At 43.7% G+C, this 16572-nt stretch overlaps 1 protein-coding gene across 2 annotated transcripts; it reads right to left on the bottom strand.

Annotated features, from left to right (window-relative positions):
* Positions 1-246: 246 nt before the first annotated feature.
* Positions 247-16088, bottom strand: ntan1 (N-terminal asparagine amidase). 2 transcript variants are annotated; one of them, XM_080756663.1, is made up of 11 exons: positions 15884-16088; positions 14853-14958; positions 13802-13867; positions 12967-13075; positions 12366-12439; positions 11678-11731; positions 11531-11584; positions 5084-5181; positions 4576-4689; positions 2864-3953; positions 247-2831 (listed from the first exon to the last, which is right to left on the bottom strand). In XM_080756663.1, exons 1-10 carry the CDS (start codon positions 15965-15967, stop codon positions 3786-3788), a joined length of 927 nt encoding a protein of 308 aa, XP_080612789.1. In that variant the 5' UTR covers positions 15968-16088; the 3' UTR covers positions 247-2831; positions 2864-3785. The 2 variants fall into 2 exon arrangements, with proteins under 2 accessions (XP_080612789.1, XP_080612790.1); XM_080756664.1 differs by having other exon boundaries at positions 247-1062; positions 3832-3953.
* Between the last annotated feature and the right edge of the window lie 484 nt (positions 16089-16572).

Raw genomic sequence — 16572 nt, 5'->3', positions numbered from 1 at the left:
TTGAGGACCACTGCTCTAGACTAATCATTGACATTCCTCAGACAAGCTGCTCAATATCCATTCAGTCAGAACTTCAGAAGACGCTGCTGTTTCATTGGAGCCTACATACACTTTGATCTTTTTAGGCCTGCTATTATAATTCTTTCTCTCTAAAAAAAAGTTATTTCCATTTTATCTTGAAATAAAGAAATGGAGACATTTCAAACTATACATTTGGCCACATTTGCATTTATTCAGTAGCCCATATACAGTATGTACACTGCACAGCCTTGTTCAATTTATCTATACTTTTACAATTTATTTATACTTTTACAATGCTCCAACAGTTAGTCTAAGCATATTATTATTACAGCCATTCATTTATGTATCTCAGCATAACATCAATAGACAGCACATGACGTACAACAGCATCATATTGTACTACAGTACACACTGATGAAGCATATATATATATATGCATACACACACATATATAATATACAGTATTTATATATCAGAATAAAGTTGAAGCTGCCTGCATGTTTGTTTGTCTTTGTTTACATGCACACACACACGCGCACGCACACACACACACGCGCACACACAGGAGGGTGAGACAGACAGGTGGTAGCTGGGGTGGAGGAGGGTGAGACAGACAGGTGGTAGCTGGGGTGGAGGAGGGTGAGACAGACAGGTGGTAGCTGGGGTGGAGGAGGGTGAAGGCCTATTCATATAGTCTGGATTTTCGGTGGTGAGGTGACCACCGCTCCGGTGGTGAGCTGACCACCGGAGCTGAAATAACGTTGAGCGGTGGTGAGTAAAAACAGAGAGAAGGGCTGGAGCGGTGGCGGTGGTTTGCTCTTCACCGCGGCTCAGTGACGTCATGTTGTAGTTCGGTGGTCACCTCACCACCGAAAATCCAGACTATGTATGAGCCTTGAGACAGACAGGTGGTAGCTGGGGTGGAGGAGGGTGAGACAGGTGGGCTTTGTATCTCAGGACAGATTCTTTCTGTGGAGTCCACCGTACAGTCTTCGCTTCCTGTCCTCTTTAGACAGTCCTTGCCGGGATCAAGGAAGTGCGCTAAGAAAGCGGAGGGGACAAACCAACTTCCTGTTTCTATACACATAATGCTGACATAATGAATGGATGAATGACATCATCAGTACTTTGTGACTATTTGGGCCAATGTTCCGAAGCAATGCTGGCCTCGTAGCCTTTCAGAAATACTGTATATATTTAATATATTTATATTTACTAGTGTTCATGTGATGAAATGCTGAATTAAAAGTGGTATTTTTAACACCCAGGCTGACCATTTTGTCCTTCATTTCAAGGCTCAGTATTAAGTCGCCATTTGAGCCACGGACCAACATTTGATGAGATTTAGGGCTATATCTACCAACTAACCCTCTACCCCTTAACCCTTGGCTTATCCCTAAACACATTTTTACTATTTAAAAAAACCTTTTAAAATAGTTCAAATAGCCGATCTACAAGCTCACAACGTGCAGATGTAGATCGGCTAGTTGAACTATTTTAAAATGATTTTCAAAATAGTAAAAAAAAATGGCAATTGAGTTTAGGGATAAGGGATAATGGATAATGGATAAGGGTGGCGCAATGGGAGCCCTTAGCATCAAATGCTAAATGCTTTTGGCAAACGACCAAAATAAAAAAAGAATCTACATTCTCTAATTGTGTCGACTTCTTGTAAATTAACTGATGCGAGACGTTTAACAATAATTTAACTCTCGAGAGTGTAAGAGTCTACAAACCAGACAACATGAAATGTTCTTAGAACGTAAATATTCCTAAGAAGAAGAGGGTCAACTTGAAGGCAAGATGATCACAGGAAGACTAAATTAATGCATAGTATAATACGATCAGATACAAGAAGACTGGGCACCTCCATGAAAAATTTATATCGTAATTTTGTCCAAAAATATTTGAAAAATGTAAAGTATACAGGATGTGAGCATAGTTTCGTGGCAATTGTAGAAATATTAAGGCTTAAATGTCGAATGTTCAATCTTGTTCTAATCGTGTAAGACAATATTAAAAAAAAAATATATATATATTTTTTTTTTAACATTTTGCACAAAATAACCAATCTTTCATGGAGGCGCGCACTCTGTGGTAGAAGGCCTCTTTTACGCTGCAGTCACATCCAATCAAATTAATTTACACTGCGGTCACATCCAATCAAATTCATTTACACTGCAGTCACATCCAATCAAATTAATTTACACTGCAGTCACATCCGATCAAATTCATTTACACTGCAGTCACATCCAATCAAATTCATTTACACTGCAGTCACATCCGATCAAATTCATTTACACGGCAGTCACATCCAATCAAATTCATTTACATTTCACATCCAATCAAATCCATTTACATTTCACATCCAATCAAATTCATTTACATTTCACATCCAATCAAATCCATTTACATTTCACATCCAATCAAATTAATTTACATTTCACATCCAGTCACATCTGATTCAAATCCGATTTATTTCTCTAATCTGATCTTCCGGCCGACCGTTCTCACTGCATCTGCAAGTGACCACAACGGATCTGTGTGTTCAGACTGGCAGCTGAATCAGATCTCATCTGTGTGTTCAGACTGGCAGCTGAATCAGATCTCATCTGTGTGTTCAGACTGGCAGCTGAATCAGATCTGTGTGTTCAGACTGGCAGCTGAATCCAGCCTGAACTGTGCCAGATGAAGATTGGAATCCCATGTGCTTAAATATGTCTAAACTCACATAGGACACATAGGAATGCGATTTAGATCAGGCTACTGCGTTCAGACTGAGATGGGTCTCCTGAAATCAGATGTGAAACCTCCTCTGACTGGCTGAGGCTCAACGTGACACCTCCTCTGATTGGCTGAGGCTCAAGGCGGATTCCATGTGACTTGTTTGTGTTTATACTTATTTAAACAGAATCACACATTCAAACTGTCCAATAATGTTAAGCCACAATGAACAACAACAACACAACATGCATATGGCCGTAACAGTCAGGACTCACTCACACTGTCGCAACATGCGTACAACATGTGTCTTGTGTCTTGTCCGTGTTTAATGGCCGCAAAAATGTTTTGTCAAACCATGTGACTTCCATTGGAAATGCATCGGGGCGGCCATTAAAGTAGCCATAAACGTCAAGACGTCTAATTGCCTATTAAGTAACGGATGCCATATTTTGAAAGTTCCTCTAATCTGGTGTACAGGTGATGACATGCACATTACATGCATAATAGAATGACAAATTCTTTCTTTCTTTATAATGGGAGAATTGGCACTCAGGGCCTAAACAGGTGACCACCAGGTGGCACTGAAAGAGTTGACAAGACACAAGACAAATGTTGTACGCATGTTGCAACAGTGTGAGTGAGGCCTAACTGTGCTGATGAGGTCACAGTGTCTCACTGATGAGGTCACAGTGTCTCACTGATGAGGTCACTAATGAGTCACAGTGTCTCACTGATGAGGTCAGTGTCTCACTATTAATTATAAAAGGCAATTAACCACTTATGCCCTATTTTATACTAAATACGCACGCCATAATGATATTTACATATTCTATGTTTTTCACAAATCTGCATCTGTAATGACACGCCCCCAACCTCATATTCTGGGACGAGCATTTGGCACAAAAAAACAAAACAACAACAAACAGACTCTCTAGTCTAGACCCTCTCCCAGTCCCCCTGGTCTAGTCTAGAACCCTCTCCCAGTCCCCCTGGCCCGTCCTCTAGTCTAGAACCCTCTCCCAGTCCCCCTGGCCCGTCCTCTAGTCTAGAACCCTCTCCCAGTCCCCCTGGCCCGTCCTGCCGTACAGCTGGGGCTGGTCTCCGGGGAACAGGCTGTCGGCGCTGGGATGATCCAACAGGAACTGGATGGTGGACTTGATGTGTTGGACGAAGTGAGGAGGCTCTGCCATGGGCGAGGTGGATAGGAACTGCATGGGGGATGGAGAGAGAGAGAGAGAGAGAGACAGAGACAGAGAGAGAGAGAGAGAGAGAGAGAGAGAGAGAGAGAGAGAGAGAGACAGAGAGAGACAGAGACAGAGACAGACAGAGAGAGAGAGAGACAGAGAGAGACAGAGAGGTACTGTAGAGTGGAGAGACAGTGGAACACTCAACCTATTTAAGACCTGAGACCAGATTCTACAGAATGTCTTAAGTTCTAAATCTTGTTAGTTTTCTAAAAAACCTGTGTTTCTACATCAGTGGTTCTGAAATGTCTTTTCTGAAAGGGACCCCCCACAATTAAATATATTTGGACGCCGATCCACCATCTGAAAATATGTTGTTCCAGGGACCTCCCTATATGAGCTAAAAACGTTTGCTGTGAAAGAATATATATTCGAATATTTGCGTCACGTTTTCACGAATAACATGTTTTATGCCCTAAAGCTGTGCTGTGACAATAACAGTTTTACGCCCTAAAGCTGTGCTGTGACAATTACAGTGATTCTGATTCTTATGTTTACACTCACGTTTTACTCAAAAATAATAATCACCCTATATTTATGACAGCTATAATTAATTAATATCTCCTCCGGTGCCTTAATTAATTACCTTTAAAATGACGTCGTCACTTTGCGACAGCCAGAAGCCAATGTCCAGGTTCTGAGACCATTTGCAGGCTCCGATTTTAACACATCCGCGACTACAGTCGTATATGTCGGCCATCTGCAGAGAAACACACATTTCACGCGTTTATATTGAGTCGTACGTGGCGGCCCATCTCAGACAGACAGACAGACAGACAGATCTATAGACAGAGGTCACATGACTACCTGTCCTCCCCCTGGCCAGCCAAGGCGCCTGATGGAGGGGAAAGGAACTGGTTGGAATAACGTGTTCCTTCCACGCGCTACGTCCAACCAGGGAAACTCGCCCCTGTCAGGTGTAAAGGAGCAACTTGGACACTCAGGCATGAAGGAAGCATGAGTTAAGTCCGTTGCTCTCCCCAGGTTGGCTGGCGGAGGATGTGTAGAGCCCAGGATCACATTAGATGATTGACACAGGGGTGAAAAATGGGTTACAAAATCGTGGGATAAAAAAAAATATATAAAATGACTACCTGTCCTCCAGTGAACGTCCGAGCTGAGCGCAGCTTCTCCGCTGGTCCTTTATGACTGAATGAGGCAGGAAACACCTCCCCCGATTTAACATTTACACCTGAGGCAGACAGACAGGCAGACAGACAGGCAGACAGACAGACAGACAGACAGACAGACAGACAGACAGACAGACAGACAGACAGACAGACAGACAGACAGACAGTTATGTCTCAGCTCGCTACCAACCAACCAATGAGATCACTCCGTTGTGCAGCTACTGTACTACAATATTAAAATCTAATAGGAGTTCCAGGTCAGTAAGACGTAACGTTTCATGGTTTATATCTAATAAGCGTTCCAGGTCAGTAAGACGTAACGTTTCATGGTTTATATTAAATCTAATAAGCGTTCCAGGTCAGTAAGACGTAATGTTTCATGGTTTATATTAAATCTAATAAGCGTTCCAGGTCAGTAAGACGTAACGTTTCATGGTTTATATCTAATAAGCGTTCCAGGTCAGTAAGACGTAACGTTTCATGGTTTATATTAAATCTAATAAGCGTTCCAGGTCAGTAAGATGTAACGTTTCATGGTTTATATTAAATCTAATAAGCGAATAAAGTCTTCTGATTCTGATTCTGATTCTGAATAATGTGATTATTTGAATAATTACAGCTTTTTTGTGTTTGCATTATGATTGTTAAATTAGCTATGTTAAAAGCTTAAGCTGTTTATTTGTTTAATTCATGGTGATGTGCTTTAGGTTAAAAACTATGATGTTAATGTAGCTTTAAGAAGAGAGCTCTGGTTGCCTGAGGTCTTAATTGCAGTTGCTAACAGCTGAGTGCGTGCAGGTCAGGGCAGATTCAGCTAATTGACTGAGGCAGAGTGTGTGCAGAGCAGCACAGTCAGTTTTCACAAAGGGTGTGTGCAGAGCAGCCAGTCAGTTTGCACAAGACAAGATCAGAGCGACACGGTTTTTTGACCGTAGTCTATTTTTTGGGTTTGAGAACTTGTTTTTGATTTCCTTTGTTTAATGAACACTTTTTTTTATGGAATAAATATTTTTTGTGATCTTTTTACAACGGAGTCCTGTGAAGTTTTTATACTCAAGGGAATATACACGAGTATGGAAAAGGTGTCGCTGAGCAACAACCACTCACATTAGTCAAAAAACCAGCTCCACTTGGATAAAACGGACTTTCTTTAAGGATTGGAAACCGCAAGGAAAGAGGAGTTCCAAATCTTCCAAGTTAAAGTGGTCGTGAGTAAAGTTTTTATGTTCAACTCTCTGCCAGGTGTTGTTTCACCTAACGAGCCAGCTTACTAGCCTCTTTCTACTTTGGAAGCTAATTACCAGACTGTACTGCTAAGCCAGTTTGCTCAAACAATGGAAAAGGTCGATGCAAAGATAGGACTGCTTATCGGGACTAATGCACCCAAGGCTATTGAACCCTGGCAGGTCATTGCCAGTGTGGATGACGGCCCATATGCTGTAAGAACACGGCTTGGCTGGACCATCAACGGACCTCTCAGAGAATACACAGGACACAGAACAACAAGTAGACTGATACAGGTTTCAGCCAACCGTATATCAGTCGCCAGACTGGATGAACTCTGGAGTCAGCAGTTCAAGAATGACTTCCCGGAGTGTGAACAAGAGGAATGGCTGGCGCTGTCAAGAGAAGATCTCCAGTTTATTGACATGGCCACACAGTCAGCTACACTTGTGGAGGGACATTATAGCATCGCCCTGCCACTGAGGAACAAGGACATGAGAATGCCCAACAACCGTAAGATTGTCAAGCAGCGCGCCCTAAACTTACGGCGGAAGTTTGTGAAGAATCCAAAATTCCACACAGAGTATTCAGCATTCGTTGGTGACATCATTAAAAAGGGTTATGCCGTGAAGGTACCCAGCGAGGACCTCAACCGTGATGATGGTAGAGTTTGGTACTTGCCACACCATGGGGTTTATCACCCCAAGAAGCAGAAGCTCAGAGTGGTCTTCGATTGCGGAGCTTCCTACCAGGGCACCACTCTAAATGACCAACTGCTGCAGGGACCAAATCTCACAAGTACTCTACTTGGTGTCATCACCAGGTTCAGACAAGAGGAAGTGGCAGTCATGGCGGACGTGGAAGCGATGTTCCATCAGGTGAAGGTACCAGATGAAGACTCTGACCTTCTCCGGTTCCTCTGGTGGACATCAGGCGACATCAACATGGAGATGGAGGAGTACAAGATGGTTGTGCACCTGTTCGGTGCCACCTCATCTCCAAGCTGTGCCAGCTTCGCTCTGCGGAAATGTGCAGAAGACAGCAGAGATCAGTTCACCGCCCAAGCAGTCGACACGGTGCTACACAACTTCTACGTGGATGACTGTCTAAAATCAGTACAGTCAGAAGAAGGAGCAGTGTTGTTGTACCACAGCTTGCGAGCTGTATGTGGAAAGGGCGGATTTAGGCTCACCAAATGGATAAGCAACAATAGAGCTGTGCTATCTGCCATCCCAGAAGAGGAGAGGGCTACGGAAGTTAAGGAGCTTGACCTGGATTGTGACGCACTTCCTATAGAAAGAGCTTTGGGAGTGCACTGGTGTACCCAGTCAGACAGCTTCAAGTTCAAGGTTGTCATACCAGACAAAGTACCCACCAGGAGAAACCTCTTATCCATAGTTAGTTCTGTTTATGACCCTTTGGGTATCCTGGCACCAGTCGTGCTACCAGCCAAGGGAATCCTGCAAAAGCTTTGCAGACTGAAGTTAGGCTGGGACGACCTGATACCTGATGACATGGCTCGTGAATGGTCAGCATGGAAAATGGAGCTTCACCTGCTGGTGGACATCAGTGTCCCAAGGTGCTACAAGCCTGCAGGCTTTGGTGACGCATTATTCTGTCAGCTTCATCACTTTGCTGATGCAAGCGAAGAAGGGTACGGGACAGTTAGCTACATGCTACTGAGGAACAGCAGCAACATGGTGCATTGTGCATTTGTCATGGGGAAGGCCAGAGTGGCTCCACTCAAGCCTGTGACGATTCCACGCATGGAGCTCACTGCAGCTACCATGGCTGCTCGGATGGACAAGATGTTGAGATCGGAGCTGCAGCTGGAACTCGAAGAATCTGTGTTCTGGACGGATAGCACTACTGTGCTGAAGTATATAGGAAATAGGACAAGCAGATTCCGCACTTTTGTTGCGAACCGAGTGGAGACCATCTTGAAGATCTCTAAACCAGGCCAGTGGAGATATGTCAATACTTCACTGAACCCTGCAGACTATGCTTCAAGGGGACTCAAGACAGAGAAATTCATCCAGACCCACGCTTGGTTACAGGGGCCGGAATTTCTCACGAAGCCTATGGGAGAATGGCCCGAGAACATGGACAACCCTGGGGACCTAACCACGGAGGACCCAGAGGTAAGGAACGCCGTGGTCAGTGCTACTGCAGTTACAGATCAAGCAGATGCCGTTCTGGAATTCATGCAGTACTTCTCTTCTTGGATTCGCCTTAGAAAGGCAGTCGCTTGGATGCTGAAGTTCAAGAGCATTCTACTGAGCCTCGGGCGTAAAAGGAGAGAGTTGAATGCTACTTCTTCTCCCCCCGAAGTGGACCGGGAGATGAAAGGCTTCAAGGCAAGTCTCTTGAGAGCAGACCCCTGTAAGCTCACAATGGAGAACATTACAGAAGCAGAACAGGAGATCCTTCGCTACTGTCAACAAAAGACATTCTCTAAAGAAATCTCTGCACTTCAAAGAGGCGAAGGCGTAATGAAAGGTAGCAGCCTTTGCAGGCTCAATCCAGTCCTCCAAGAGGGCATCCTCAGAGTAGGAGGAAGACTCAGCAGGGCAGCTCTGCCAGAGGAGGCAAAGCAGCCGGCAATTCTGGACAAGAATCATCATGTCGCAAACCTGATCCTCAGGGAGATCCATGAGAACTTGGGTCACAGTGGTCGCAATCATGTGCTCTCTAAGTTGAGATCAAAGTATTGGATCCCTGGCGCAAATTCGGCTATAAGGAGAATCCTTTCAAAGTGCCTTGTTTGCCGGCGCTCACATGGATCTGCGGGTCAGCAGCAGATGGCTGACCTACCTAAAGACAGGATCCTGCCAGATGAACCGCCATTCACCAACACTGGAGTGGACTACTTCGGCCCGTTTGAAGTAAAGCGTGGAAGAAGTGTGGTGAAAAGGTACGGAGTCATCTTTACATGTTTGACAGTCCGTGCAATACATTTGGAAGTAGCATCTTCACTGGATACCGATTCCTTTATACATGCTCTTCGTCGCTTCATAGCTAGAAGAGGCCAGGTGAAAATCCTCCGCTCAGACAATGGAACAAACTTTGTTGGAGCTGAGCGCGAGCTTAAAAGAGCCATTGAAGAGTGGAATAACTCCAAGATCGAGGACACTCTACGTCAGAGTGGCATCCAGTGGATGTTTAACCCTCCCACCGGCTCCCACCACGGAGGAGTCTGGGAGAGAATGATCAGGTCTGTAAGGAAGATCCTGAGCACCACTCTTAAGCTACAGACTCTCGACGAGGAGGGCCTACACACCCTGCTTTGTGAGGCAGAGGCCATCATCAACAGTCGGCCTATAACCAAGACGTCTGGCGATCCAAATGATTTGGAAGCGCTTACGCCAAATCATCTCTTGCTCCTCAAGACCAAGCCGCCTCAACCGCCAGGCCTGTTCGACAGACAAGATCTGTATGCACGTAGGAGGTGGAAACAAGTCCAATACATGACGGACATATTCTGGAAGCGTTGGACAAGAGAATATCTTCCACAGCTGCAAGAGCGCCACAAGTGGACCCGTCTGTCACGCAACTTCGTCACTGGAGACATTGTGTTGATCGTCGACGACTCTGCCCCACGCAATTCTTGGGTCATGGGAAAGATCATCCAGACAACCCCAGACAAGTATGGACTGGTACGTCAGGTCCGTATCAAGACCAAAACCAGTTCGCTCGACAGGCCAATCACGAAGATTTGCCTTCTCCAAGAGGCTGAATGAGACAGTGCTTTCAAAGTCCTACATACAGACTATGCCCCCCCTTTTCATACACGCTTACACACACAGCCTATGGATGGTGATCAAGCAATGACGAAAGAAGACAGAGTGATTTAAGTTCTTTGGCTCCATGTGTGTTATATATTTTGTGTAATTGTCTCCAGTTAAGAGTACAATTAGGGGCCGGTATGTGGGAGCCAAGTTTGAATAATGTGATTATTTGAATAATTACAGCTTTTTTGTGTTTGCATTATGATTGTTAAATTAGCTATGTTAAAAGCTTAAGCTGTTTATTTGTTTAATTCATGGTGATGTGCTTTAGGTTAAAAACTATGATGTTAATGTAGCTTTAAGAAGAGAGCTCTGGTTGCCTGAGGTCTTAATTGCAGTTGCTAACAGCTGAGTGCGTGCAGGTCAGGGCAGATTCAGCTAATTGACTGAGGCAGAGTGTGTGCAGAGCAGCACAGTCAGTTTGCACAAAGGGTGTGTGCAGAGCAGCCAGTCAGTTTGCACAAGACAAGATCAGAGCGACACGGTTTTTTGACCGTAGTCTATTTTTTGGGTTTGAGAACTTGTTTTTGATTTCCTTTGTTTAATGAACACTTTTTTTTATGGAATAAATATTTTTTGTGATCTTTTTACAACGGAGTCCTGTGAAGTTTTTATACTCAAGGGAATATACACGAGTATGGAAAAGGTGTCGCTGAGCAACAACCACTCACACGTAATGTTTCATGGTTTATATTAAATCTAATAAGCGTTCCAGGTCAGTAAGACGTAACGTTTCATGGTTTATATCTAATAGGAGTTCCAGGTCAGTAAGACGTAACGTTTCATGGTTTATATTAAATCTAATAAGCGTTCCAGGTCAGTAAGATGTAACGTTTCATGGTTTATATTAAATCTAATAAGCGTTCCAGGTCAGTAAGACGTAACGTTTCATGGTTTATATCTAATAGGAGTTCCAGGTCAGTAAGACGTAACGTTTCATGGTTTATATTGTTTAAACATTATTAAAAATGTTCTAGTATTAAAAAAAAAAAAGCAAAGTAACGTGGGGGGTAATTAATCGCAATAACTTGCAATATCAAATCGAATCACAATACAATTAAGAATGTCGATCTAAATCAAATCGGCACCCTAGGACTAGGTATCGATATTAGATATAGCAGAATGTTCATTTCTCACCTATTCCATAAATCATTAGTTTTACAGAATGTTAATTTCTCACCTATTCCATAAATCATTAGTTTTAGCAGAATGTTCATTTCTCACCTATTCCATAAATCATTAGTTTTACAGAATGTTCATTTCTCACCTATTCCATAAATCATTAGTTTTAGCAGAATGTTCATTTCTCACCTATTCCATAAATCATTAGTTTTAGCAGAATGTTCATTTCTCACCTATTCCATAAATCATTAGTTTTAGCAGAATGTTCATTTCTCACCTATTCCATAAATCACAGGCCTGTGATTCCCGTCAACAACCGAGTCGTTCATTTCTATGGTAAAGGAAGGAATGCTTTAGGTTAGAATATATATATATTATATTATAATAGGTGAGAGCACGTTTCTAATACAGTATTGTACAGTACCTGTGATACAGCACGTTTCTAGGTTAATGTTCTCCTTTTCCTTCTGGAATGCGGCTGCAAAATGGAAGGACATAACATGACATGACATGAAACCAAAATGAGCTCTGATCAATTATTGTCTTAAACTCTTCTGTTGGTGACAGTTATACGGGTCACGTGGTGTTGCGTGCTGAGTTTATGATGTCATATACAGACCGTACCCAATCAGCTTTAAGGCTGAGTTTATGATGTCATACAGACCATACCCAATCAGCTTTAAGGCTCAGTTTATGATGTCATACAGACCGTACCCAATAGGCTGAGGCTCAGTTTATGATGTCATACAGACCGTACCCAATAAGCTTTAAGGCTGAGTTTATGATGTCATACAGACCGTACCCAATAGGCTGAGGCTCAGTTTATGATGTCATACACTACAGACCGTACCCAATCAGCTTTAAGGCTGAGTTTATGATGTCATACAGACCGTACCCAATCGGCTGAGGCTAAGTTTATGATGTCATACAGACCGTACCCAATAGGCTGAGGCTCAGTTTATGATGTCATACAGACCATACCCAATCAGCTTTAAGGCTGAGTTTATGATGTCATACAGACCGTACCCAATAGGCTGAGGCTCAGTTTATGATGTCATACAGACCGTACCCAATAGGCTGAGGCTGAGTTTATGATGTCATACAGACCGTACCCAATAGGCTGAGGCTCAGTTTATGAGACGTCCTTGACTCATCATTGAATCCTCCAATAAGATGCAGTTCAAGTCTGGAAAGAAAACATGTTAATAATAGAATGTTTAAGAATGTTTACATTTACAAAACTATGAGAGTCTAGCAGTCATTACTAACCCTGGTTACTTATCCAGAGTCTAGAGACATATTCCATACATATTAAAACACTTGAATTACTATATCTCTTACTTTGTGTGTGTGTGTGTGTGTGTGTGTGTGTGTGTGTGTGTGTGTGTGTGCGTGTGTGTGTGCGTGTGTGTGTGTGTGTTTGTGTTTGCGTGCGTCATACCTGCCTTCCTCTGTATGGCAGTCAGGGATGTGTGTGTGTGTGTGTGTGTGTGTGCGTGCGTGTATGCGGGTGCGTGCGTGTGCGTGTGTGAGTGTGTATGCGTGTGTGTGTGTGTGTGTATGTGTGTGTGTGTGTGTGTTTGCGTGCGTCATACCTGCCTTCCTCTGTATGGCAGTCAGGGATGTGTGTGTGTGTGTGTGTGTGTGTGTGTGTGTGTGTGTGTGTGTGTGTATGCGTGTGTGTATGTGTGTGTGTGTGTGCGTGCGTCATACCTGCCTTCCTCTGCATCTCCGCTCAGAGACGTCACAGCGTTCACGATGAGAGGAACTTCACTCCATGTGCTGGAGCCGTCACAGTGAGCCAGACACGCTGCTCCACTTCCTGTTAACAACACAGCACTTCCTGTTAACAACATCACAGTTAGCCTAGTCTCGCTATTCGCATAGCCAGACAATTACTTCTGCTAAGCAACAAGCCATATATGGTTAAATGTTTTCTATTTATATTAGGATAAACTTGCGCGAATGTATCCTACGGAAAGTGGGGAGGAGGCTCCACTTCCGCTTTATATTTTACTCATGATCAGAGCTTCCGTTGCTCCAGAATGTACGACGGAAGCATTTATATTTTACTCATGATCAGAGCTTCCGTTGCTCCAGACTGTACGACGGAAGCATTTATATTTTACTCATGATCAGAGCTTCCGTTGCTCCAGACTGTATGACGGAAGCATTTATATTTTACTCATGATCAGAGCTTCCGTCGCTCCAGACTGCATGACGGAAGCATATTATATCTCCACTGGGAGGAGACCCCGGGGCAGACCAAGGACCAGATGGATTATATCTCCACTGGGAGGAGACCCCGGGGCAGACCAAGGACCAGATGGATTATATCTCCACTGGGAGGAGACCCCGGGGCAGACCAAGGACCAGATGGAGGAAACACATCGACTCACTGGCCTTGGAACGTCTCGGGATCCCCCCAGGAGGAAGTCACTAATGTTGCTCTGGAGGAGAGGGAAGTCTGGAGCTCTCTGGTGGAGCTGTTGCCCCCGCGACCTGACTATGGATAAGCGGTTGAAGATGGCTGGATGGATGGACTTACCCGTGTGTCGCAGCAGGACTAAATGACAGGTGGTGGCGTCGTCACATCCGAGGACGGAAACACAATCTGATGACACAGAGAAGAGACACATGGTCAGTGTCACATACAATTTACAATTTAGGCATTTAGCAGACGCTCTTAATCCAGAGCGATTTACATTAAGCAAGAACAAAAAAGCATGGGAATACATCAAATAAAAACATTTATCATGAAACATGCGTAAGCTAAGAAAGTAACAGTGGAATATCTATAATGAAACTATACATATAAGCTATGCATCTATACTACTATGATATACATATGTACTATGACGTGCTATGACTACATACTATGCACTTATGCTGTCTACATAACATGCTATAAGTCTGTATCAAATGCTATCTAAGTCTACAGAATTGCTATCTAAGGGGGTGGGGTAAGTGCTATGGGCCATGATGGAGTCTGAAAAGGTGGGTTTTCAGACTACGGCGGAAGATTGGGAGTGATGCTGCAGTTCTGACTGCAATGGGAAGTGCATTCCACAGTTTTGGAGCCAGAAGGGAGAAGAGTTTGGGACGTGTGGAGCGTTGTCCACATGGACATAGGACGGTAGGACGTCTTTACATGGACAAAGGATGGTAGGACATATTTACATGATCAGTGTTACACTACTTCAATGACGTTTGAGTCAGGGGCGCCGTCAAAGGCTCAAAAGCGCGGGACATTTTTTTCCCTGCGAGCCTCCCTGCAGCCTACCTGCTGCTTAAATAAATAACTAGACCAGTCATCCCCCAATAGTGCGGGGACCTTCAGACCCAAATTAGGGCACTTGGTAGAGCCTGGCATAGAGACTTGGGCACTCAGTAGCGCCTGGCATAGAGACTTGGGCACTACAACAACGGTTAGGCTTCTTGCTTCCTACTTACTGTCATCCGGGGTGGTATTAGCATCAAACCACTTAGGTCGCCTTCACACCAGAAAGCTTTATTACTGCGATTAAAACAAATCCTGCTGCACATTGTCAGAGAAAGTGCGCTTCGTTTGGCATGCAGGTGTGAAGCCATATTCTTACTGTCATCGGGCGTGGTAGCAGCGAACTCTCTCTGTTGGACGTACAGGAGACACTTTGGGTCCACGTCATCCACGTGAGGCTTGGAGAGAAACTCTCTCGCCGTTTCCTGTTATAGCAAATAGGATGAACTTTGTTACTTCCAACATGATAATGATAATGGTCAATATGAAAACACTGTGTGCGTGCGTGCGTGCGTGCGCGTGCGTGCGTGCGTGTGTGTGCGTGCGGGATCCGGATGTTATTCCACAAGTAGGCTACTACATAACATTGATTTAATACTTTGTTAACATTTTGCAGGAAGTACAGTTCAATACAAGCTCTGCTAAGACTCAGGATTTAAAACCCATGCATGAAAGCCTAAGTATGGATAGTTTCTATTGGTGTCCATCATGTTCAATTCATCACAACACTATAATGACATACAATACAGTACTAATCATAATCTCTCTCTCTCTCTCTCTCCCTCATGCACGCGCGCAAGCACACACACACACACACACACACACACACACACACACACACACACACACACACCTAAAAACGTATGACTTACAGGTGAAGCTATAGTTCCATAAATACTACTATGGGTTGTTAATTACAACACAACGGCATTAATAAGGTCCAATAAAAGGTCAAATGTGTGATTATAAATCCCAAGCATGCAGTTCTGCAGAGTCACTTTCACCCCTATTATATTACAACGTCAATGTCAATTAATGACTATAAAGACTATATAGTGTCAACATGCTAATTAAAGTCTATGATATTATTATAGCATATTATGTAACACACACGTGCATCATGTATAGCCTGTACTGTTTATAATGTAATAACAACTTTTTTTTAACACTATAGCCAGGACAACATTAGCTGTGTTGCTACTGCTGGAGCCTCTTGTAAACAAGTGTAAAATGTCGTCCACAGTTAACAGTGTTTGTATGGAGTTGTGCTTGAAATGTACTGTAATTCTCCAATCAATCAATCAATCAATCAATCAATGAAAGCATTAGCTTATTAGCAACTGAACCAACCTGCAGATGTGGATGGTTGTCAAACAGCTCCTCAGTGGAGTTGAGAGCTCTCTCTATCTCTATGCCTCCTATAAACAGAGGCATAGTTTCTATATCAGAGAGACTAATAACTATAGTAAACTATTAACTATATAGTGTGTTATTATTATTCTAGTTGTCATGCAGTCAGAGCAGTCATAGGCTGGCAGGAGAAGCCATTGGTGATGCTGGTTGTTGTTTTGGGTTGTTCCTTCGGCAGATTTAAGCTGTGGCACACAGAACACTGCCTCTGGACTCAAAATAAGAGTCTCCTCTATAGAGCACGGCATGATTCCCAAACTAGCATTTTCATGTCAACGATTCCCAAATTGACACTCGTCACCCCGCGGATCGACCCCCAAATTAAAAAGATATGCCAGGGACCCGCCCCCCATAAGATCAGATGTTTACGGCTCTATTAGTGATTCTCAACCCGTTTAATTTAAAGGACCCCCAGTTTGACATGAATTAGTCTACGGACCCCCCATTTAATGAAATTTCTATCTCTGAGACCGCATTTATATTGTAAAATCAATGTTAATTTAAATGGAACCAAATGGACCCGTTAGGGTCCAGTTTGGGAACCACTGGGCTAGAGCAGTAGTTTTCAACTATGGTCCTTGAGGGGGTTCCAGGTGGTCCCCATGTGGTCCGGGGACCCTCCAGGGGTC

The sequence above is a fragment of the Protomyctophum bolini genome (genome assembly GCF_963924005.1).
Source record: "Protomyctophum bolini genome assembly, chromosome: 3".
Lineage (NCBI taxonomy): Eukaryota > Metazoa > Chordata > Actinopteri > Myctophiformes > Myctophidae > Protomyctophum > Protomyctophum bolini.
Note: the sequence above shows the minus strand (reverse complement) of the source record. Positions and strands in the feature narration are given on the sequence as shown.